Source organism: Amblyomma americanum, chromosome 7 (genome assembly GCF_052857255.1).
Source record: "Amblyomma americanum isolate KBUSLIRL-KWMA chromosome 7, ASM5285725v1, whole genome shotgun sequence".
NCBI lineage: Eukaryota > Metazoa > Arthropoda > Arachnida > Ixodida > Ixodidae > Amblyomma > Amblyomma americanum.
The window spans coordinates 30,149,845-30,175,433 of NC_135503.1; the positions used below are offsets into that span (position 1 = coordinate 30,149,845).

At 46.0% G+C, this 25,589-nt stretch overlaps 1 protein-coding gene across 5 annotated transcripts in view; it reads right to left on the reverse strand.

Annotated features, from left to right (window-relative positions):
- Positions 1 to 12,286: 12,286 nt before the first annotated feature.
- The window catches only part of LOC144098769 (uncharacterized), a 413,922-nt gene continuing 400,619 nt past the window's right edge, over positions 12,287 to 25,589 (reverse strand). For all 5 annotated transcript variants that reach the window (XM_077631635.1, XM_077631633.1, XM_077631634.1 and 2 more), the window contains 3 exons: positions 23,555 to 23,745; positions 20,283 to 20,491; positions 12,287 to 13,786 (listed from right to left, as the gene is read on the reverse strand). In XM_077631635.1, coding sequence (XP_077487761.1) covers positions 13,647 to 13,786; positions 20,283 to 20,491; positions 23,555 to 23,745 — 540 coding nt within the window. In that variant the 3' untranslated portion in view covers positions 12,287 to 13,646. The remainder of the gene's footprint in view (positions 13,787 to 20,282; positions 20,492 to 23,554; positions 23,746 to 25,589) is intronic.

The window sequence follows — 25,589 nt, forward strand, 5'->3', positions numbered from 1 at the left end:
AGAAGCTCACGCAATTCAGAAGGCTACAAAATATGTGCGCAGGATGGTGGGTCCTGAACAGCTTGGGCGTCGCGAACATGGCAGCGGAAGCCGCCAGAAAACAAGACATACCCACGAACATAAGAAGTTCTGGCTTTTCTCTCGTGCTAAGAAACACACACCCGGACAGAGACAAGGAGAGGAGAGAGGCGAGGTCTGCTTCTCTCGATAAGCAACTCAGAGCCACGAAAGACGCCCTATACGTAGACGCTGCACAATACGAAGAAACAGGCCGCTATGCAGCCACGGTGTTGGACCCCTGAAGGGAACCCATGAAAATAACAAACATTTCTGTCAGAGTTGAGAGAAGCTGCTGAAGCCGGTGAGGCTGCGGTTGTTCTAGTAATTTGTGAAGGCAACAGGAGACAGAAACCCCATATAGTAGTAATTCATTCGCAGCAAGCAGGCAGAAACTATGAGCAAGGAAGAATAGGGAGAACAGCTCTGACACAATTAAGGCACCCCCCCCCCCCCACACACACACAAACAGAAAGGGAAAGAGAAACACCGTGTAGTTTGGACACCGGGACACGTTCGGCTTCCAGGCAACCAGCTATAGCCGACTCCATCGGGCGAGGATGCACAACCGCGCAGCAGAATCGGAGGAAGCCATTGCCCCCGTTGACTGATCATATGCTCGAGCATGCTAAGCCACTGCAGAGACGGGAGAAAGAAGCCCCCCTGTCACATTTAAAACTAAACAAGCTAGAGGGTACTAGATGAAGACGAACACCTTTCCATGCCTGCACTTAGTGAACAAGGCGTACGGATAGCTGCACTGTGCATCGCCCGCTCCCATGAGTACATCCAATGCCTGGACGACATGTACAAATGCCCATATATCCCTTAGTGCTTAGGCCTATATATGCAACATTAACGTTTAGCAACGGGGAAAGGGGGCATATCCGGTTAGGACATACTGCGACGCAGACGCCGTTTACTCCAAATAACAGCCTACCGAATTGTAAACATCTGAGCTGCAAATAATGTAATGCGGGAAGGGTGCGCGTCTACGAGGTATACCTGCAGGATCTGCGCATGCCGCTTCGTTTGCCATTTGCATAACGAGTTTTTAGTCAATTTACAGCGGGAGCTGTTTCAGGCGCGAAGCTTGTAACACAGTCGCGGCGCCCCTGGTAGGCGTGCTGCGCGCAATACGGGTTCGCGACGCGCTCGAGGGAAGGCGCCAGTGGCGATCGTGGCGGGGTCGGCGGCGGAGTCGGCGTAAGGAAGTTCATCCGCACACATCCTCAGGCCGGTGTGGAGGTGCCGGTGGAGGCTCTACTTGAGAGAATGTATGGCGCTGTGCAAGTTATTTACGGGAGGAGGGACGTAGCTCGCAGCGTCAGTTCGCGCTCCCGGCATGACCGAATGTGGGTCTCACAACACGGTGGCCCAGCGCGCTCGGAACTATCGAGGCAATGCGAACGTCTCGCACTATTCCACTGCAGCGCTGTGATTTGCGCAGCGAGAGTATTCTAAACTCTAAGAGACGTTGCTGTACGGCAGGAGGCGCAGCAACAAGAACGTCGCAAACGAAAATGCGAGGAACAGGCTGCTGCTGCACAGCTGCCGCTGAGTTTCGCGACTTGTGCAGCACAGCGTAAACATTGTTTAATCTCTAAGGTTACTTCGCGCATGCTTCTATAGTTTTTCGCATAGATGACACAACCAAGTTTCGTAGAGCCACATCAGTGATGTTCGTTAGGGTTAGCCCTCAGAAACCATACACTAAAGGCCAACGCTAGAAATGCGTTTTTTTTATATACGAACGAGTTTTTGTATATAGCATACGGGCTCTCGTAGGAAATATCCATAAGAATTAAGTGCACTCATGGCAGGCAGCTCCATGCGTATTATGAGATTACTGTAAAAGCCAATGGTGCCATGCCATTCCTAGGAGACCGTATACAACTTCCAGATAACCCTGCGTCATTAGTCACTTCAGCTGTCATGCCTTCCTGGTTGATTTTAATCAAGCTGGAGTAATGCAGCGCTGAAGGTGTTATCTTATCGTTATGCGCATAACGATGTTATAACACTTTCATATGTCGCCGCCGCGATGTCTCAGTGGTTATGACACTCGGCTGCTGACCCGAAAGACGCGGGCTCGATCCCGTCCGCGGCGTTCTTATTTCGATGGAGGCGAAATTCTAGAGGCTCGTGTACTGTGCAATGCCAGTGCACGTTAAAGAACCCCAGGTGGTGGAAATTTTCGGACCCCTTCACTACGGCGCCCCCATAGCCTGATTCGCCTTGTGACGTTAAACCCCCACAAACAAAAACTTTCATTTGTCGTGCCTCTTGCGACGTGATATAAGCGTGAGACCTGAAATGGCTGCGAGCGAAGTTGCCAACGGAGGTGGTCATTTGGCGCTGTACCATGCAACCGATACGTTTTAATTAGGAGTCAAACAGTTTAGCGCGTTCGTTCGTCGAACAGAGGTTGTTTTTCGCACGACTAGCTCAACTACAAGGCTGTGGATTTCAAAGTCTGACGGATCTATGATTGATGAAACACAGGATACATCGCAGCCCTAAGATTATGATTCTGGGTTTCTATATATCAGGCTGCCAGTGGTTACGTGAAAGCTGATCAGTAAACAAGACAAACAGAGCACGCAGCCGAATCACACGACAAGCTCACAGTGTTCCGCTATCTCGCAGGTCGCGACACAAAGCCAACACACTACACGTCTCAGCATTAGTTCCTTTTTCTGCATGATACTTGATCAAAGTGTTCTGACCTGATGACGCACAAAAAAAGGCAGCACAACTCGCGAAGACTCTTCATTCCCGACGGCTGCTGGCTGCTGGCGCGTCGTACGCGGCAAAACATAGTGGGCAACTGAGCGAGCATCTCCTTCGCACAGACGCGTCTGCCCGCTGGCACGTGCATGCGTTTCGCCCTTTGAGACGGGTGAGAGTGCGTAACTGGTTTCTCCAGCCTCGAAGAACTCTGCACACATCAACCCTCTAAGAAGCAATCGCGGCCTGTGTCGTTTATAAGAGGGAAGGAGTGAGCGTTACGAGCCTGTACACTCTCGCTCCTCTCCATCCGTGTGTGTACGCGGCAGACAGAAAACGGTAGGCCGTCGTATATGGCTTGGCCTTCGAGCTTTACGCGGATGTTTTAGTGTATATGCGAACGACACGACGAAGAAGAGGAGATTAATAACTTCGTGTCCTCAGACCGGACACGATGGGGGAAAAGAAAAGCTGTACGTGTGTCTAGTGGTTTTGTCAGAGGGGGAGCAATGATGCATAGACGGCGGGTGTCGACACACGCCTTTTACGGATCGGTTGTTTTCACTGATTAAAGAGGCAGGTAAATTGTTTTTTTTTTTTACGGGAAAGGAAATGGCGCAGTATCTGTCTCGCATATCGGCGGACACCTGAACCGTGCCGTAAGGGTAGGGATAAAGGAGGGAGTGAAAGAAGAAGGGAAGAATTAGAGGTGCCGTAGTGGTGGGTTCCGGAATAATTTCGACCACCTGGGGATCTTTAACGTGCACTGACATCGCACAGCACACGGGCACCTCAGCGTTTTGCCTCCATAAAAACGCAGCCGCCGGGGTCGGATTCGAGCCCGGGAGCTCCGGATCAGTAGCCGAACGATCTAACCACTGAGCCACCGCGGCGGGCTATAGGCAGGAAATGAGACAGATACTGCACCATTTCCGTTCCCCAAAAAACCAATTTTCATTGGCAGAAAATGAAAATTGGTTTTTAAGGAACGGAAATAGTGCAGTATCTGTCTCTGTGCATTCCTCGAACAGACGGGCTTGACGTCCCGTCTGTTCTTCGCCAGGTTGTCACACGCAGTGACCGAACGCTCCGCGAGTGCTACCTTGGACGGTTAACAACTGGACGCTCCATTCCATTTGTAGTCAACATAGTGCTGTGCGCGTGTGTTTTTATTGCTCCATCATGAACTAATCACGCGCACAACCTGGACACATTTTTATTGTGCATATTACCTCTCCCCTTATCCTCTCGTCCTGTCTCCTCACCTCTTTCATTTCATTTCTCCATTCTGCTCCACGTGCACTGACATCGCAAAGCACACGGGCGCCTTAGCGTTTCGCCTCCATCGAAACGAAGCCGCCGCGGTCGGGTTCGAACCTGGGAACTCCTGTTGCTAATGTTTAGCTTAATTTTTTGCGGTGTCACATGCTGCTTCGCAGCGAACAGGTTGACCGGCAGGACGGTCAGCTGTTTATGCAAGCACATTTTGTTGTCCATGCCAAGTGTCTTCAGTGTGACAGCATCCAGGTACAGAGACAGCAATGCGATGGTGGGGGAAACGTGTTTGCCACTTGCCCAAACCAAATGCACACACAGTCAATAATGCATTTGAAGAACTAAGACCGATTGAAGTATGTACTCTGCTCGCTTTCGCGGTGGAATGTCCGAGGTCACGGACATCCATCTACGGATGTTGTCACGGTAAAGGCGTAAAAGTTCTTCACGCATGTGGTAGCAAGTGGTTTTATTGAAATAGTAATAAAAAGGAAGGGAAAGATTTTTGCTAGTCCCGGCATCTGCCATCGATACTGAAGCACCTGGAATGGGGCAGCGGAAATAAAGGGAAGCAGGCAGAATGGAGAAATTAAATGAAAGAGGTGAGGGGACAGGAGGAGGGAATGGGGGGAGAGGTAATATGCACCAACTATTTACACAATAAGTAATGTGTCCAGGTTCTGCGCGATGGAGCAATAAAAACACACGCGCACAGCACTGTGTTGACTACAAATGGAATGGGGCGTCCAGTTGTTAATCGTCCAAGGTAGCACTCGCGGAGCGTTCGGTCACTGCGTGTAACAACCTGGCGGAGAACAGACGGGACGTCAAGCCCGTCTGTTCGAGGAATGCACAGAGGCTCACCAAGGTTCGCTCACGGGTGCGCGCACTGCCCTGCGGCCACAATAGCTTCTTGGGGGAGTGTGGTAGTATGCCCAGCGCCCTATAGGCCGCAAGCATATCGCGACGAGCATCGGCGAACTCGGAACAGAGAAGGAGAAGGTGTTCTAGTGTTTCCACTGCACCGCATCCGTCACACACATTACTCGTCGCGATTCCGTGACGCTCCCGTCGTTCCCCGGGCCACACGCAGCCAATGCGCGCGCGGAGGATCATTGCACGTTGCGACCGCGTAAGTGCGCGACAGCCGGTGATGTTGTCTATGCGCTCACCTCCTGCGATGCGTGGGTCGGGGTGCTGCTTTCGGAGATATTCCTGGATGACCGCACGCACGTCCTCCAGCGCAAGGGGCAGATCACTGGGAGATAGTTGATGTGCGGTGGTCACGAGGTCGTCAGCTTCTTCGTTGGCGGCGATGCCGCAGTGACCGGGCACCCACTGTGCACGCACGGCACAACCTCTCTGCGCGAGGCGCTCGATGCGCTAGCGAATGTCCCGCACTAGTAGGGTACCGCGGCCGTTGGATTGCAGGCGGCTGAGGGCGGCGCGGGAGTCGCACAGCAGAGCACTCCTGGGCGGCGGAGGGCCGAAGGTGAGCATTCACGCATGCGCTGGCCCGAGAATTCACACACTGGTTCTGTGAGCAAAGAGTGTACGATATATATATATATATATATATATATATATATATATATATATATATATATATATATATATATATATATATATATATATATATATATATATATATATATATATATATATATATATATATATATATATATATATATATATATATATATATATATATGCGCTTCGCCTCAGTGGATTAAATCAGGTATCAGATATCATATCTGATACCTGATTTAATATCTGCTGCGGGTCCTTGGACCCAATATATTAAACTTATTTTTGGAATATGGCGGTGTGCTTGGCTTGAAGCACTCTGGCACGGGTCGGCCTAGTATTGCACTGCCTCCCTGATCGGCCCGAGGCATGTAAGCGCACGCCTTTTCTTTCTATCTTTGCTCTCCTATCCTTTAACTCTCCTACTTTCAGCACGCGGCAGCGAGCGTGGCTCGGCTTGAGCCAGTAGGCAGGCCCGTGCACTTTCCTTTTCTTTCTTCCTATCAGCAGTAGTAGTAGTAGTAGTAGTAGTAGTAGTAGTAGTAGTAGTAGTAGTAGTAGTAGTAGTAGTAGTAGTAGATTCTAGTCGTTATGGAGAGCGCGAAAGAGACGCAACAACGAAAGAACGAAGCGAGGAAGAGACAACGCGCTCAAGACACGGCAGATGAACGCGCCGCACGACTCGAGAAGCGTCGTAACGAAGATGCGGCTTGAAGTCGTGCCACGTCCCGGAGTGACTCTTCAATTGCGGAAGAGACCGGTTTGAGTTCTCGAGAGCATCGAAATGAGACGCTGCGTAGACGACGTGCCGAGGAAACGAAGCTTTCGCAGTTCAACTAGGGTTAACCAGAGCTAAACCACAGCCAATTTTTTTCCATCCTTCTTATACACCACACAACGAGAGGCACTTCGCGAGAATAGATGTATAGTCCCACCCCCATACAAGCCGCTGGACTGAGAACAAGCTGTAATACAACGACGACTGAAGCAAACTCCTTCCAAACGCTATTATACTACTCTTCCACCACACCGATCAGATACCAGAAATGTTTTATTGTCTTTCATGCCCCCGCCGCGGTGGCTCAGTGGTTAGGGCGCTCGGCTACTGATCCGGAGTTCCCGGGATCGAACCCGACCGCGGCGGCTGCGTTTCGATGGGGGCGAAACGCATAGGCGCCCGTGTGCTGTGCAATGTCAGTGCACGTTAAAGATCCCCAGGTGGTCGAAATTATTCCGGAGCCCTCCACTACGGACCTATTCGTTCCTATCTTCTTTCACTCCCCCCTTTATCCCTTCCCTTATGGCGCGGTTCAAGTGCCCGCCGATATGCGAGACAGATACTATGCCATTTCCTTTCCCCAAAAACCAATTATCAATTTCACTCCCTCCTTTATCCCTTCCCTTACGGCGTGGTTCAGGTGTCCAAAGATATATGAGACAGATACTGCGCCATTTCCTTTCCCCAAAAACCAATTATTATTATTATATTATTATTAATTTTTCCATGGTTTACATTGCATTTTTTATAAAGGAGGAACCCAGAAAACAGCTCAGGGGAGTTGAGTGGGGGGTCCTTAAATTAAACAAAGTTAGTACATCAGAGATGATCCCTAGATATACTAAATGAGTACGAAAAAGAGTAAACAAGAAATAAGAATGAAAAGAGGAAAAGTATTAATACAGTTATGTATAGTTCTGTTTTCTACATCGGGTTCAAATATTCTGATTGCTTGCTTGTAAGAACGAAACGACATATCTGACGTAACCGTTCGTGGTAACTTATTCGACAGCTTTGTCGCAAAAAAAAGGAGGATTATTCGTAATTTGTTAAAATGGGTGGTGAGGCTAGCGTGTTGGATGAAATTGATAGGCGAGCATGCTACTGTGGGTGATTTGTGAGAGCTATATCCTTACAGCTACAATGCTACGAATCAGTTTGTATACTCCATCTCACAAGTCGGTGCAGCACTATGAAGGGTGCGGAAATCTGAGCCGAACAGAACCGCATGCTCTGCAAAACGTGTTCCTCCGCACCCTTCACCCTGCGACATGATGGTGATGGATCCCGATCCCGACAGCGAAGTTCTCGCAAAGAACTGCATGTGGCCTGAAGTCCAGTGAACTCAACCCCACACAGCGTTATATGCTTTTGACGGTTGAGGCGGAGGGTCTGGCAGTAGAGCCCGAGCGCCCGGGAGTCGTCAGCAAGTCAAGCTACTGGTACGGGAGCTGTCACTGCCGAGGCATCGTCACGAATGATGAGTAGAGACTGGTACGTATAATAATAATAATAATAATAATAATAATAATAATAATAATAATAATAATAATAATAATAATAATAATAATAATAATTGGTTTTGGGGGAAAGGAAATGGCGCAGTATCTGTCTCGTATATCGTTGGACACCTGAACCGCGCCGTAAGGGAAGGGATAAAGGAGGGAGTTAAAGAAGAAAGAGGTGCCGTAGTGGAGGGCTCCGGAATAATTTCGACCACCTGGGGATCTTTAACGTGCACTGACATATTTAGATTCTGCAATAATAGCGCTGGTTATGCAGCCCAGCGTAAATTGGTACGTTGACGGAGAAAATACGCCGAGCGTGCGTTTGCTAACGTGGAGGCTCGTGCAACATTAGCTATAGCCACAGGTGCTTTCCTCGTCGCAGGTGCGTGCCGCGACATTAACATCGCCCGAGGAGCACTTGGAGGGGCACTCGGAGTTCCCCTGCTGCTTCGCACTTGTAAATCGAGGCGCGTCAAAAACGAAACAACGTGGGCACGCAGAGTACATAGCCGCGAAGCACCAATACAAACCGAAACTTTAGCTTCCATCATTCTGTTTGCCTTTTTTCCGTCTTCCTCGTGTGGTAAAAGTGCACTAGCGGTTTCAAAACAAAAATACTTTAGTATCCAAACCCGTAACCGTCGTGCTGTGAGGTGTGTACACCTCCCAAGCACACTGTTCTACTTTGCCAGCCGCCGGACAGATGGCGGCACCTGTCCCGCGTCATATACCTCATTTTTTCCGCTGTGAGGTGTGAACACCTCCCAAGCACCCTGTTCTACTTCGGCATCCGCCGGACAGATGGCGGCACCTGTCCCGCGTCATCTACCTAATTTTTTCCGCGTTGAGCTGGTGGGTAGCCGGAATGATGGCGGAACGCTTTCATGCGGAACGCACTGTGAGCCCATCCGCCATGTAGTGAACTGGACAGATCCCTTGTGATACAAAACGGTGTTCTAGAGGGCTCTCGTGAGCCGCGCTAGCCCAGTGATTCTTTTGTAACATGTGTCGACAGCAATAAAGGCTGTCATCATATTTCTCAATGCCTCTACTTCAGCCATCTCCCCGCAACAACGCCCTCAAATGCACATTTCTCAGCCTCAGAGATTCGTGCAGTTTTTCAACTATTTAGTCATCGCGTTTGTACTTACGAAATTGGCCTGAGGCGGCAATATCCGTATTTTAGTTCTTGCTTTTTTTTACCTTACAAGAGCATTGTGTTCAGTAATAGCGGCTATTTTGTGGTTAGGAGCTCGTATTCTATCAATACAAGCCAAGTTCAATTTCTCACCAGTACTCAATCCGTCATCCAAGGATACCCCTCCGCTGCGCCACAGTCTCTGGGATACTTCAGCAGCGTTTTGCTATGGAGGCTAGAAGATTTGACAAACCTTCTAGCCACTATAGTATTGCCCAGCAGACTCCACCTTCGCAACGATTACCTTGTGCAGTGTCAGCGCGCGTCGTGCCCGCTCTTTGTGTGCTTCACTGTGGACCTCCGACGCGCTGTGACTTTTGCACTCACCAAGTGTGTCTGCCCCTTCTTCGCGCGTTATATCGGCTCGCTTTTAACGCGATAGCGTTAAGGCGCTCGTGTCGCAGAAAAGCCGGTGTCGTCGGCGTCGGCGGCGTTGGCCGTGAGCGAAAAATACTCCCCTCGCAATGTACGCCACTGCCCCAACAGACAGCGCGCGAAGGCAGCGCCTCCCGCTCGTTTCGTTCGGGCGCAGTGGGGCCGTGCGGGCATGCAGGAATCACGCGGTGAGTGGCGAACAACGCAGCGCACATCCAAAGCGCGTTCACCACGAAGTTTGCGGCTTTGTCAGGTTTGTTGAGAACGATGTGCCGACGAACTACGACAGCAACTTGAGTGCCACGCGTTTCGGCAAGGCGCCTGGCAGCGCTTCTACGTGGTTAGCCGCTCCGCGCGTCCGTTTCACCGTACGTAGCAGAGCGATTTGTCTAACGGACAAGGCGTCGCGCCGAAGGCGTTCCGTGGACTCCCTGACAGTGCTGCAACACGCTGTCGCGTTCCACTCCTAAAGGCGAAGCTTAAGCGTCTTTCAATTTTTTATCTCTCGCCTTCGTGGCACTTATTCGAACGTCAAAGTCATATTCCGCGCACGATGGACTGTGAATATCTCCTTCGTGCGTGAGCGCTGCGTATGCTGCGGTGCTGCCTGCGGGCGGTTAACTACATGTCGCGGTGGAGGCGGGTTGGACATACGCTGCGCTAACAAGGACGGTAGTGTGCGTTCACGGGTGGGCCGCCTTGGACTTGACCGCTTCTGCCGCCACCGCTCAGTCCTGCAGGTGCAACCGCTTCTGAGCTTGCCCTCCCGCCTCTATCGCCGCGCCGGCGTGCTCTTTCCGTCCAGGGCTTAATGCTCCTGCGAGCGCTTATGCCCGCAGCCGCTTCGTGGCATCTTCCTTTGGCTCATATCTCTGGCGGCTTATCTCCACTGCGCGCAATTTCTTTGAGCGTTTTCCGCTTCTGAGGAAATCTTCACGCGAAATAGGGGTCTTTGCACGTACGCTTGCCTCCGCCCATTTTCATCTCGGCGCGCACTTACCCAGGTAGCATCGAACTTTAGAATAATGCTATAAAAATGTTATTGAAGTTGCAGTAACGCTTTATGTTATATTGTAACGTTACTTGACGTTAAAAATTAAAATGCGTTACATCCCACGAAACACAAGGAGGGCTACACAACGTGTAATAACAAACGTCTACAAAAGTATACGGTGATGCAATGAGGCAAAAAGGTGTTATATGCTTGCTAATGCTCCGCCAAAAAAGATCTAGGAAACTTCTTCGCCAGAACTGGTTAAGAACATATTTAGACATTTTTATTTTGTGGAAATGCCTGCTTATATGAAGCCTATAGGCATAAGATCAGTATGCTAAATATTTAGAACCCGCTAGAAACAACCAGTGGGATTTCATCAGGTTTAGTGCTCATGCTTTTAAGAGCGTTAGCTCTTACTCATCACGTTTCGAGATTTCGTGGGATCTGCTACCACCCCGAGATCACACCGCCATCTGTGGCAGCAACTACTCATCACGCTACTAGATTTCGTGGGGTCCGCTATGACCCTGAGATCAGAGCGCCACCTGTGGCAGCAACTAGAAAACAGCACATCTTGCATTGAAACTTGTAGTGCCAACTATAATCTATATATTCGTTCTGCTATATATACTACTAAAAGGGGCACCCATCCTGGGACAGTTGCATACCTAATTTGGTAGGCAAAAAGACCCCATGGGTGTTGGTATAGAAATAAAACCACAATTAAATAATAGGTAGACATTGTATACATGCAATTACTAATTGAAGTGTTACCATATCGCACCACAAGCCGAATTCTAGGCGCACCTTGGCCCCCCAAACAAAGCAAATTCTATTTGAGATGTTTCCTGAGTGAGTGTAGCTCGACAATGGGTAGACGTGCATCATAATTTCTCAGATAGATGGCACTAGGCGTCAATCGTTCCCGTTTTGAGCAAATTGCTGTTAAAAAACCTCGCTAAAACGAGTAAACTTCTCGTAAGAGAAATTTTTAAAACATTGCATGGAAAATATATATTTAGAGAAGTCTTTAAAACGTTTTCGAATAAACCTCTTTTCTCAGTATGTTTTTAAAATGTTTGTGAATAAACCTCTTTTGTCAGTAGGTTTTTAAAATGTTAATGGATAAACCTCCATTGCTGAGATGTTTTTTAAACATTTCAATTTAGAGTTTAGACGTTGCTAGATGTTTGGAGTTGTTTGAAGACGTTTTATAGAAGTACGTGTTTCGTGGGATGTTGTATCTAAAACATTTGTCCAATGTTCCAAGTAAACATTGCTTTAATATAGTCTTCTAAACATTAATATAATGTTCAAATCATAACTATAAGACAACACTGCACATATATTTCAAGCCCTGGGCCCCATACCTTTTCCCAGTGTTCCTACAATGAACATGTTTTTCAACTAGCAGTACTTTGCAACTAAATCTCAAAGATTGTGCCTATACCATAGGATGCATGCACAGCCCCATTATTTTGTTAGAAAACTCTGTTTATTACCCATTCACCAGTACCACTTGTGGGGTACCCCTCAGTAATGAGTATAAAAGCTTTACTCCATGACACAGAAAAGGTGCACTTTGGAAGAGCAAAGCAAGCGCACAAGTATGAAAATTTCTTCCCATGCTGAATAGCAGAGGCCAAAAACTGTTGTCATGGAAACAGATTTCTTGACCTCTGGACAAAAATCAATCACCAAGTCAACGTGCAGGTAAGGTTCAACATGTAATCTCACTGTATGCTAGTATCACTGTCATTTTCGGACTTGAAATCATAATCAAAATTAGCACTTAGGCCATGCTTTTCTGGTCATCAATCAGAGAAAATCCCAGACCAAAATTTTCGTATAGTAATTTTTATTAAAATAAGGTCATCTCAAAAAGAGAGAGAAAGAAAAAAACAGCAGGCAGAGTGTAGGTGACACACTTTGGGTGTTTTCAAAAATGACACAAGAGAAGCTCGAGTCAAACACACACATGCTGTTACCTGTTTTCATGCTGTGCATCAACAGAAACACGTGAGCAACATGTCGCTTACTCTGACATACCCAAAAAAACCTCCTGTATAGATCTGTATCATATTTACAAATGGATGCGCAAGCAACAACCTTGGGTTCACATAGACCAAACTCAAATTCACCATCTCACTTCTGACACCTGTTTGCGAATTACATCTGTAAACATGACATAGTCTATTAATCATGTGCTGCTATGTACATGTTTGAAGAAATAAAATTACAAGCAGAGAACAAAATCGCTCGTTATCGCAAGATACAAGGTCGTTGAAGAAATGGCCTTGCAGGGGGTGAAGCAACGATCAAGTGACTCCATCAGTCCTGGAGGAGGAATGCAACAGTAAGTCGTTTTGAAGGCATACGTGAAGAAACAAGTTTTCACTGTCTTTAATCTTTCTGACCATAGTATATATATACTATATATATATATGACGTTTATAAAAATAAATATTGAAACAACACACATTTACACCAGTCTTCATGACTCGGCATCAATTGGACCAGTGGGTGCAAGTGCGATGCAGCTTATTTCTGAACAGAGATTCACTAAACAGGCAAGCAGTACAGAAATGTGAGGACAGGAAGAAAATTGGAAAGCAGGCTACAACAACATGATGGCATTTAGCAGCAAGTCACAACATGAAACATGACTCGGTCAAAGTGGTATGAAACGGCAAACAACTATAGAGCAAGTGTTAAACCAACAAGTTTCACAATGGCTATTTACAGTTTCTTCAACACTGCGTAAATGAAGCCTTTCCAAACATTTTTATATATATTTATATATATAAAATGTATCTGTTAACGGCAACTTAAATGCAGTCGCATCTGATATGTTGTTTCAGAGAGACAACTTGCGTGCATGTGTGTATGCATGTTATGGAGCACTTGCTTAGATGTACAGTTGCATTTTGAGCAGAGAGTCTTGCCTATATGTACACTGGCGGCAGCTTTGGCTTCTCCAGGTAGCCGGGCCCTTGTTTGAAAAACTGCCCACCACACAAATGTCTGGCAGCGGCTTCTTGACAGAGAGAACACTGCATCGCCAAGCACTCTTGCTGGAAAACGCAATGTCTGTTTTGTTTCACGCACAGTTCTGGCAGTAGGTGGTATGAGGCTGGCATGTGAATGATGAGGCAGGATGAAGTGAAGCCTCTGCCTTCAGTCTAGTTGGCTCCTATGCTTTCAGCGTTTGGACTGCATTGTGGGTCTTAGGAGCAGTGATCCATCAATCCAGAGGTTCGGCCTCTCCAGCATCGAACGCCACAGGGTCACTTCTTCACCGTGAGAATCCATCCAGTCCACATCACGTCCGTACAGCTTTCCTGTCAGAGGCAGAAAATGAAAGGTGCATATAGCACATGGCAGATACTCAAAGTTATAGCACAACTATAAAAACTTAGAAAGACGAGAGCAGGCAACACTCTTATTTTCCAGTAGCCGTGCTGCTGACGGCAGCATCACTGTCAGAATAGTGGCAGTCTGCCTTTTCAAAATGCTTTCAGATGATGAAAAAGCAGGGTTAAATTGTGCAAGACACCGTGGCTGGTAGCGGGGAAGAAAAAAATTAAGGTGCTTGAACTTTCTTGCAACAAAAGTAACCCTCTGTTTTGCACACAGTCCTATTCATAAAATATAGTGTGTCCACTTTGGGCGACGTAGCCTGACTGCCACCGTTGGTTCTGGCCCGACTTCCTTTGCCAATTTCAAATATAAATTCCTGTCAAAGCCACATGTTCTGCCCTTGATATTGTCCTCCTAGGAAATGATCTGCCAGAATATGCCAGCATTTTTGTACTCATCGCCAATAGTACCCGGTCCCTTGAAGAACGCTATGTATATCCTAGAAATCAGATTGGCCAAAGCCGTGAAAAGCCTAATTTCGTGCTGTGGGCACAGAGAGGCCCTCAAGCAGCAATACTGACAACAGTTATTACTATCAAATGAAGAGCAAACTTTCAACCAGATTAGCAGCTCACTGCAGTCTCAATTATGCAAAAGCAGAGCCAACAAGGGCAAGCATGACAACAAGACATACAGAAGGCATCAATGACGCCAAATGTCAACTGGTTTTAATCAAAATTTACAAAGCACTCATGCATATGAAGCAATAATCAAGAAAAAAAATTGGAACCTTGTTCTATCCAGGAATTCCTGTACATAGTCATGCACTGTTACTGTCCACACACCAACATAGTTCTGGGGTCAAATTACGGAACGATCACACTCTCAAAACAGTCATAAAACGGTCACAAAGCTCCAATACTATTGGTCGGCATGGATTGGCAAATACTTCTATGAATAGGAGTAACACGGACAGTTGAGCGAGTTGGTACATCATTTTAAAAATTTCGAAAGCGCTGCTACGGGGGACACCAAGAGAAAGAAAACGAAGGACAAGCGCAACTATCAACTGAAGCTTATTGGAAAAAACACATAAGGTTAAATAGCTCACACAAGGCAGCCAGCAGCGCATGCGCCTACCCTCAGAATGACAAAACGAATCACTGTGTTGCATTAAGATACTGAATTTCACAATCGTGGATGACAACAGATGGTGTGCTGACGCACATGTCGGAGTTTTGTGAATATGAAATGCCTGCTGTCATCCACGATTGTGAAATTCAGTATCTTAATTCGACACAGTGATTCGTTTTGTCATTCTGAGCGGAGGTGCATGCGCTGCTGGCTGCCTTGTGTGAGCTATTTAACCTTATGTGTTTTTTCCAATAAACTTCAGTTGATAGTAGCGCTTGTCCTTCGTTTTCTTTCTCTCGGTGTCCCCCGTAGCAGCGCTTTTGAAAGTGGTAAAATCTATGAATAGGAGCAGGCTAATGGATCTGTTTGTGACAGGTTTGGGACTTGATCTGTCCATAATTCCGCCCCCGGTCTTGCCGATGTCGGTTTGGTTACTTGTCCTTTCATTTTGTCCCTGAAGATTTTCCTTTGCAAGAATTGCCTTGGTGCTATTTTGAACACACCAGAGGAAAAGCAAGGCATTTAGGTCAGCAGAAAAACGTAATTTCAAGTTGCTGCGTCATGCAAGCATGTCGTCAACCGCCAGCAGGCAGCAATTCCCGTGACGCGAACGCAAGCGATAGCATGCTACCTATTACCTGTGGCGTCACTACGATTGCATATAAAAACGGCACACAAGAAGTAAAACCTGCTTTTTCACTTGTTTTACAGAGATGTTCACTCAAAACACAACAGTGGCAACAAGGATGAGATATGACTGCCCTTGAAAGGGATGCCCTTAAGAGCGGCTACTGAGGCACAACAGCAGAGGCAGTTCGATGGCGCCAGGGTAAGTGCCCGCATTCACCGAGGAGGAAGGAGGCTGGTCTGCCAACAAAGTATGTTTAGAAGCGTATTTTGAGGCATAAGAAATCACAGGTACGATGAAACAACGAGCCCTTCTGGTGGCTGTCTGTCCAAAAGCGCTATCAAGGTACTCCAGGATGGTGCCACCTCATGAGTGTCAATGACCTCAAATACAGTGATGTCATCCAGCATCTACAGAGCTATTATGAGCCGCAAGTCAACAAAACAGCAGCCAGTTACCGGCTTTTCATGCGCACACAGGCAAAAGGTGACAGAGAGTGGGATTTCACAGCTGCACTTCGTTGAGTGGCTGAAGACAGCAATTTTAACGACATGCTGGACCGTATGCTGCAGGACTGCATGTACATGGTGCTCGGGATGAAGACATCAGACATCACTTGTTGACCCACAGCTCGCTGCCGTTGAAGGAAGCAGAAGACTTCGCAAATTCTGCTGAGGCTGCCGCGGAAAATGCGCAGCACATGCAGAGACTACCCTCCCAGGCGGCAGGCACAACCAATGTCATCTGATTGGCTCGCTCACGTCCAAAGTCTAGCAACCCAAGCGGGCTGCCTCACGATCAGCACCGGCCGTGCACCTGATGTGGTGCTTCCTCACACCAAGCAGATGATTGCTGTCAGCTCAGAACATCATGCCATCAGTGCTGGAAGCGCAGCCACTAAGCCCGAATGTGTAGAGCGTTGGACGAAGGCACTGAGGGTAGGCGAGAAACATACCCACTTCCTCAAAGCCCACAAGATAGTTCTGAAGACTGCGAAGCTTTGCACACATTAATTGCACATCAAGTGGCAAACAGCGCTCACGTTAAGAATATTCAGCGCCAAATATGTTGGAACAGAGTGCTGCTCACAAAGTTAGAAGACACGGGGTTGCCTGTGGGTGTGATTCCGCGGGCAGTGTTCAGAGAACACCGAGGTGAGTGGCCATGACTGCAGGCAACAACAATGAAGCTATCATGTTTCAAGGGTGCACGTCCAATCGCTGGAAAGTTGAAAGTCACTGTGACCCTGGGTTGGGCGACACTACAGGTTGAACTGGTCATCACTGATTGCCTGGGGCTGACGTTTTGCTGCCATGACACTATCCGACGCTTCAATACGGGAGCGTGCCAGCACTCACTGCCAATGGTGTGGCATGCGTACAGGCTGACACCATAGATAGAAGGTTGGAAACCCTGTTATTAAGATACAACAATGTCTTCGCTCCGAGGACCTCCGGTCCACCTCACAGTGAGAGCAGATGCCAGGCCCCGGTTTTGTAAAGCTCAGACGGTGCTGTATGCGCTCAAGCAAATGGTGTCAGAATAACTAGATAGGCTAGTCAATGAACGAGTGCTATCACTGGTGATACCATTAGAATGGGCCACACCCGTCATGCCTGTAGTAAAGAAGGATGGGCGGCTGTAGTTGTGCAGTGACTTCCGTTTCACAATAAATGCTGCGATCATTATGGAGCAATATCCGCTGCTACGGGTTGACAATATATTTGCGAATTTTGGATTGTGAAACACCTATAATAGCTGGCCCTGGACGACGACTCGAAGGAGATAGCTGTTTTGAACATGCACAAGGGCCTATACTGTTTCAACAGACCAGTCTTCCGGGTGTCTTCAGTGCTGGAAAACTTCCAGCAATGCATGGAAGCCGTGCTCAGCGGGATTCCCAAGGTACAGGTCTATCTGGCCAACATTATTGTGGCTGAAAAGGTAAATGACTACAAGATCCTGAAGCAAGTCCTACAATGTCTGAGGGAACACGGCGTGCTTCATAAGCATGAGAAATGCAAGTTCCGGCAAGAGCAAGTTATGTTTCTCGGGTACTGCATTGATAGCAACTGCCTACCCTATGGCCTAAAACCGATAACATCACAGCGCTGCTCGACGCCCCAGAACCCACGTTGGTGAGTGAGCTAAAAGCTTTCTTGGGCCTTTTAATCTACTATGGCAAGTTCTTGCCACACGTGTCAACCTTAGTGGCGCTATTATATGTGTTGTTGGCGAACTGCGTGAAGCGGTTCTGGGGCAAACAGCAGCACATGGCTTCTGACACAGGCAAGAAGGCAGTAAAGAATGCAAAACTTTGGTGCATTTTGACCCGAACAAGCCCCTTTGTTTAGAGTGTGATGCATTAGCAGCAGGTATGAGAGCCATGCTATCGCGTATAGTGGGTGGCATTGATTACCCCATAGGATTCGATTCAGATCACGAAAGCCGAGAAGAACTATTCCAAGCTAGAGAAGGAGGGGCTGGCTATCGTGTTCGGTGTAACGTGGTTTAGAGACTACCTGTATGGAAACCACATCGAGCTGGTAACGGACAACTAGATGAGGGCATTGACATTACTTAGGAGAGGCAGTCAAATTACACCGGCCAATAAGGTTACCTGAACATTGCTAGAAGAACAATAAAGTAGGAGTGTGAATACTGAACAGTAACTATGAAATAAAATACTGAATCCAATCAAGCAAAAAAAAAAAACCTGAATATCGAATACTTACAAATTTATTCAAAGATGTGCAGAAGTGCACATTCTGATGCAATAAAAGCAGCTGCTGCACATGATCCGGGGAAAGCTTTTCTCATCGGGCCATGACAATGTTTCCAGCCATGGAGGAATTTTTTCACTTTGCACTTGTGTTGTCGGTATAGCCAAGTATTTTACAGCCATGCTGCACAGGCCAGCAATATTCGTTCCTAGTACGCAAAAGAGTCTTCATCCCTCCTGCAAACTGCCTCTCGAAGATACCCCTGAAATTCATCAATGTTGCCTGGTTCGCGGTTATGTCTTCCAGGTGACATTGCAAGTTTGTCAGCGTTGTCCCATTTACTAGCAGTCTGCTGCTTGTCTGCTCGCTGTTGATGTTGAGGGCTCAGCAAAGTCACTTGGTGGTGGTGTTGATGAGTTCTGCAGCTCAGTCTGTGCAAGCTTCAGAAGCCTAGTTTCTTTGAAAGCTTCAAGGCTTCAATCGGCGCCGAGCCCGTCGCAAAATACAGCCACCAACCGAAAACTCGGACCGCTGATTTTTCGGACATGCTTGATTATTCAGACTTTTTTGAGGCACCGCGACATGGCCCATAGAGCCAATGTATAAGAGTACCCAAAATTTCAGACGCATCTCAATTCACTGCTCAATTAAAAGCCTCTTAAATGGCAGAGCTGAAGTGCCACTCCTGCATGTGGCACTTCTCCTAAAAATGCTCTTCCATCTCTTTTTGCGCGGAGACGGATCAAGTGCACAGCCTTGGGTATCTGCTGGCAGCGCTAGTGCTGTAAAATGGCGTAGTGAGGTGAATGTGGGGTGTGAATTAGGGTGGCTTTCAGTCTCTGACTCATTTTCTACACCACATCACTGTCATGTGGTGAAGCCAACTTAACTAACTAAATGAAGCGGCAGCTATCGCGTGGCAAGCTTCACTATAAAGGTGTTGCGGAATCCAGCTGTACATTAAATTTAATCAGTGATTAATAATTTATAGCGTACTGGTAAAAGGATTAGACACCTTATGATAGGCAGTGAATAGTTCCAAGGCACCGTCCGCAGTGGCTTCGATGCGAAGTAGGTTAGACCAGCAATGCCTAACAAGCGATGCGCTGCCAGCACACCAGCGGGAGCCATGCTGTCGCAAGAAGCGTGTCACTAGCATGGGTGCAATCTATCCTCACTTCAAGGTCATAAACTCATCAAATATTTAATTATCTTGATGTATCTTTTCTTGTTTATTTTTCCGTCACAACCCAATGTATACCACGTGCGTGCCTGTTTGCTAATACACTGTACTCTACCGATTCCTGCTTTGGCCGCTAAAAGGCGGCTGGCAGTATTGTAAAATAAATAAATATATCTCATTATTTCACGATTCCCTTCGTGTCTGATATATTTGTGTTCGACTGTGCTGTATGTGTATATATTGTGTATTGTACTTTTTTATGCACCCCTCAACCCCGCATCAAGTAATGAGTTCTCGGGCCTTTAGTGCATATAAATAAATAAATAAATAAATAAATAAATAAATAAATAAATAAATAAATAAATAAATAAATAAATAAATAAATAAATAAATATCAAACCCTAGAATCAAATAAGAATTGTCATATGTGTATTCACTGATCCAGATATGGGCTTCTCAAACTGTGTTTCTTGACGCGCTTTTTTGGTTCCCCGAGCACCTGAATCCGCACAGCCCCCTCCCCCACAATAACCGTTATATCCACTTTATTTTGGGGCTGACCACACTGTAATTACTGCAGTTACTTTCACAATACAGCCAATCCTTGTTATTGAAATTCTACATTTTTTTTTTTAGTGGCCGTGCATTTGCGCGCTCCTTTTTGCATGCAGGTTAGCCAGGGCGAGATAGAAGCCAAGACACATGAGACTCCTCAGCACCTTCTGAAAGCTAGTGCAGTTCCCCGAGGTCAAAGAGGCTGAGAGACCTAGATTGAGACATCCTCAACTATGAGGCATTGAGTAACATACCTGTCCCAAGGCCAAGCCGTACACCACCCAGGAAGTCATTGCTGGTGATCTTGTCGTAGTCCCAGATGGTCAATTCAAGGCAGCGGTCTTTCAGCTCGTCCAGGGACACGTCGGGATAGACAAAGGTGTGGTTCCACTTGGGGTTGCAGCACTTCTTCACCACGGGCGTCTTCTGCTTGCTCCCTTTGGTCCGGTCTGGAAGCAGGTAGCTGTGTGCAGAAAAATTATAGGAGAAGGAAAATGAAGAAAATTTATCGCCTCATTGACGAGCACAATTAAGGGAACTGTCAGGACATACCGAAACTGGTCTGTATTGAAAGATTACTGCATTCTAATGATAAAGGTGCTACTTTAACTGAAAACAGAGCTTTTATTATCTGCAAAATACCAAAAATGAAATGTAGGTACAGCCATCACTGGTCATTTTCACATGCAAACTGCAATGGCATCAAGGTTGCTTTCTTTTATGCGGATTTCCGAGGCTAGGTGTGTCTTTTAGCCACATAGACACAAAAAGCCAGAAAACTGATAAAAACCAAAAACAAAAATTGGATCAACTTATCCTAGTGTTGCTGGAACTTTTTTCGTACCAAGACTATTGAGTAAAGTGTCAACATTGTGAAACCACAAGAACATTGTCACTACTGAACAGGGTCAATGCAAAAAGAGGGTGCTATCCTGAGCACGAAGCTTGCGCGATGGCTCCATGTTGACAGGTTTCATGTTGACAGGTTTCGTGATACTCCCTCATGCAGCTGACAAACGGAAACGGTTCCGAAAGTGAAGTACAGGCCTTTTGCAACATAATGAATGGCATTACATGTCCAGAAGCAGCCTGGATTGCTCAGGATGGGGCACTTTGCACCAACATTTAAATTGAATGAACTGAATAAGTTTAGTTTATGGGGGTTTAATGTCCCAAAGTGACTCAGGCTATGAGGGAGAGAGTTGACTGCTCCTCTCAGCATGAACTATCGACAGGCGCCAGTTTAAATTTCGTTTCCGCTGTTTCCGAGGATATTCACTGTTTTCAGAGCATCTCTGAATGATTCCGTACTACCAGCAGTGCAGGACACAGTAATCAGCAGGACGGCCCACGGTCCCACCCTTGGCGCTGCACTGCGCAGTAGCCTAAAGAGCTGTGTGCGAAAAACCATGAAGCATACTGCAACTCTGAATAGTAATTTTTGTCATAGTAACAGATAAAACATATATTATGGGCCATAGTAACAGATAAAACAAGATTACTCTGGGTTTGTTTTGGTTTTTGTAGTATATATATAGAAGCCTCTGAATAAAAATTCTTGTAGTTGCGAGTAAGCACTGTGTCCCCTCTGTGTCCTTGTTTGTGAGCGCCTGGATTTATCATCAAAAACATATATTCTAGATTTTCTATTCTCCTATTTTCCAACTGGATTTGTTTTAATATTTTTGTCACTTTTAGTGAGAGTCTCTCAAATTTTGCCAATAAAAGATTTTTTTCCTTTCCTAAGCAACAGGTATTCTGTTTTCTTCTTTGTGTACCTGGAAAGGGATTCTGCTAGCTACACTATGATATGCTGCAATAAAGGAAAGCTTCTAAGTTAATGGGTGAAATATTTTATGTACACCACCATTTTCTCTGTCACTACTATATACAGCTTACTTGAGTTTGCTTCATTTTATTCCCCATTTTGCTTTCCTTTATGGAACCAGAACTTTGTAGCAAATATTCACAACTTATTTAAAATTCCCTTGCAAAACCTTAATCTTTTGCTGTTTCGAGAATTAACTTTTGTAGGAAAAATAAAATACTGTGCAAATATGTACCATTCTAGTTTGGTAGATTTGCATTTCTTGGTGGATAATGATAGAAAAAAAAAATCAGCCTTCTGTTTTCTTTTTTCCCTAATAATAAATCAAATGCAAAAAAAATGACATATTTTAGGTAAAAGACAAGCAATGTGCTTAGCTTCTACTTTTTGCCAAAAACAACATGCACTCAGACATCTGTTTAGTAGCCACCAGCCATACCAGAACCAATTTTACCCTGCTTTGCTTGTCACTTTGTTTCTCTGGCCTCCTCTGTGATTTGTTCTGCATCAGTACTTTTGCCAGCAGTTCACCCAGCTATATCACAATGTAGCAACCCAGTTATATCCTAAATGAATTCAGGAAGCAAGCTCAGGCCATCATTCAACGTGAGAGCTCTACCTAAGCTCGTCATTTGGGGATGTGCATTTTGAGGAAGACATTCTTTGGTGCTTGCTCCAATGCGACGTGGTTAAAGGACTTGTTGGCATTTTGGGTTTGCCTATGGAGACATCTCTTGAGAAGCTAGGCTATGCTGGTTGCTAAAGAACAAACTTTATGGCACGCAGAAATGATTAGGGGGAGTTTTTTGTCGCAAAAAGCTGGTTAGTCATCTAGTTCTTGTACACATGCCAAAAGTCAGGTTCTTCAAAACACAGCCCGTGACAGAGGGTCGCTGTTGGAAGCCAAGAGCCTTATTAATACATGCAAGTGGGCTAGCTGGTGACTGGTCTTGAAATGCTGTTTCTCTAGCACTCGTAAGTACAACAAGCAAATGATGGGTATAAGTACCTGCCTTTCCAAAGTAAAATTACAGTTGATATCTAGCATATGTTGTATTTTACTGTCTCTTGTTCATTGTTCTTCACCACTCGAGAGAATACATTTCCAGAGCCTTACGCATGCTTTTGAAGTCTCCAGCCAAAAGCAGAAAAAAAAAAATTCAGAACAATGAAAAAGGAGTGAAGAAATAGCATGCCTCAAACGAGGTCAGAAGAGCACTGAGTAAAGATATGCCAGTGTTTCATAAATTATATCATGAGTCTCCTTTTCTTTGCCTCTCCGCTGTTCAAGGATCACCTCAGCTTAGGAAACTGGCCATTCTGCTTTCAGCAGAATTATTTTTTGTTGAAGAAATGCAAGAAAGCACAGCCACTAAAGAAGACAGATGTGCCTGCTTGCCACATGGGTATACGAAAGCCAGACTCTTTGGGTTCTAGTAAAGGGTGGAAAAACATGTGAATCACAATGCTCTAAAAACTTTTGGCCTTTGAGATTGACAGAAACCAAAAACCTGTTCTTTCTTTTCCCCAGTTAAGCCTACCTTGTGTCCTTAAGGTGCACTTGGCTACAAATCATGACAGACAGTTTTCTCTGCCCACTTGCACTGAAGCCCCGGGTCAACTAGAAATTGCTGTAACAGTAGTTCCCTGCCAAAGCCCTGCAGGATGCCCCAGTCAGCAAGGAATAAAAATGCGCACCTCTTGCAGAAGGGGTCCGAGGTTCCGTTTGAGCGCGTGGCCGTGAGGTTGCGTGCCTCCTTGACCAGCACGTGCAGGGAGCCACGCACGGGACCCTGCTTGATGCTGCGACTGGTCACATCCGGCGGCATGTACTTCAGCGCCAGCAGCAGGTCTCCCTTGTAGCTCAATGGAACCTCGGGGCACTCAAACTGCATTCAAAGCCACAGGAGAGACCTTCAATGATACAAGCCTGATCTTTAAAAATCTACAACAATGCCTCAATGTGGGAGCTGTAGGTATGTATAAATATATAAACACCTACAGCTAAGCTCGCCTGCAGCTCACCAAGTGACATAGTATGTAAAATTGGCATGAGTCACAAAACCATAATTTGATTTCTTACCGTGAATGAAAGCTGAGCAGAAATCTTGTGATGGCAATCATAAGCAAGACTAACTCGTAACCGGTTTTGCTTCAGTACTATAGGTTGTAGCGCAAAAGGCACAATGGACAAACAAAGACTGTGCACACAAAATAGGTGCTAACTTTCAACAGATTTACTTCCGAAAAAACCCAATGACGAAATTGAAGCATGCACTGCAAGGAACATTCACCAAGAAAAAATATAATGAAAAAGCAATATAGAATACCAACATGCCCAAACATCAACCCTCGTCAACAGTGTTCACCATTGGTCAGCATGAAACCAAGAGCTGAACTTCTCTTAAAACAAAGCTTTCAGAAAATATTTTCGCAGAAGAGCACTGATGTGGCAACTGGTCTTACCGGCCTTTGTCTTTCTCAGCTTGCTATCTCCAAGTCGCTAAATAGACAATGGAAACACCAAACACTGGCAGGTGTACCTCTTCTGTACTTCACAGTCAAGCACAGTCTTTGTTCTCCGCTGCCTGATAAAGACAACCACCTCAAAAGGTGAATGCATTTTGCTGGAACAATGGGTCTCGCAAAACTTTCCTGGACTGTGGAACAAAAGAGTGCCCTAAAACACTGTTTATTAGAAATTCTTGTGGTGGCTGCGGCAAGCACTGGTATAAAAACTTGCAGTGGTTGAAAGTATCCAATATCTATACATGTACCTATGTCCAATAAAATGACATGCGCTGTTTAAATGAGTTAGTTGCAATTTTCTTATTGCATAAATTTTTCATGCTGGCTGCTCTCACGATTCTTTCAACTATGCTGTAGTCTGTATATGCCAGCATGGAAATGCCAGTCACTAACATTCCTCATGCCGTTGCTAGGTTCACAGCAAAACAGACTGAGAAATATACCTGTGCAAGCTTTGAACTGAGCGAAAAATGACAACTCTCAAACTGTCTTAAGTGCAGTGCAAACCAAGGGTTCGCAGTGCGCAAAAACCCAAATGAGAAAAACCTTCAAAGCTATGATGTCATGACAGAATTATACACTTTAAAAGAGCCATCGATGTTGTAATAGAGGCATCATGAATGTCTTTAAGCTCACACATAAAGATTAATCACTTACAATAAATGGTACACTGTTACCAAAGACGGATAAAAATAAGGTCTCTAATTTTCTGTGCAAGAAAATTTTAAATTCCACGAATTCAAAACAAGCAATCCTGGAGCTATTCTGGAGGAAACGTTACAGAAAAAATGTAAGTTTATTTTTGCAACATACCTTGCATACCCCAAATTGTACGTTCGTTACAACTGAATGTGGCTACTGCAATTCAGCACCTGGTAGTGCTTGATATTCTCTTCATTTGAAGGATGACACGCTTGATGCAATGCCCTCAAAAAAGCTAAATAATCTTTCTGATGTTGCCCCGCACACAGTCCAGCACCTGCTGTGGTGAACATGCCTACAAGCGGGACGCAGCCCTACTAAAGTTTGGCACCTGCCTGCCATTCACTTCCCTTCCTGGATAGCCTGATATCACAACAAGAGGAACGTCTTAGATATCATAACAAGAGGAAGGTCCCAGAATGGATGCTGTGCATCACTCAAAACTAAAAATGTTTCTTGCCACTATTCTTAATATTGCTTTCCAAAGTCACCAGTATTGTGA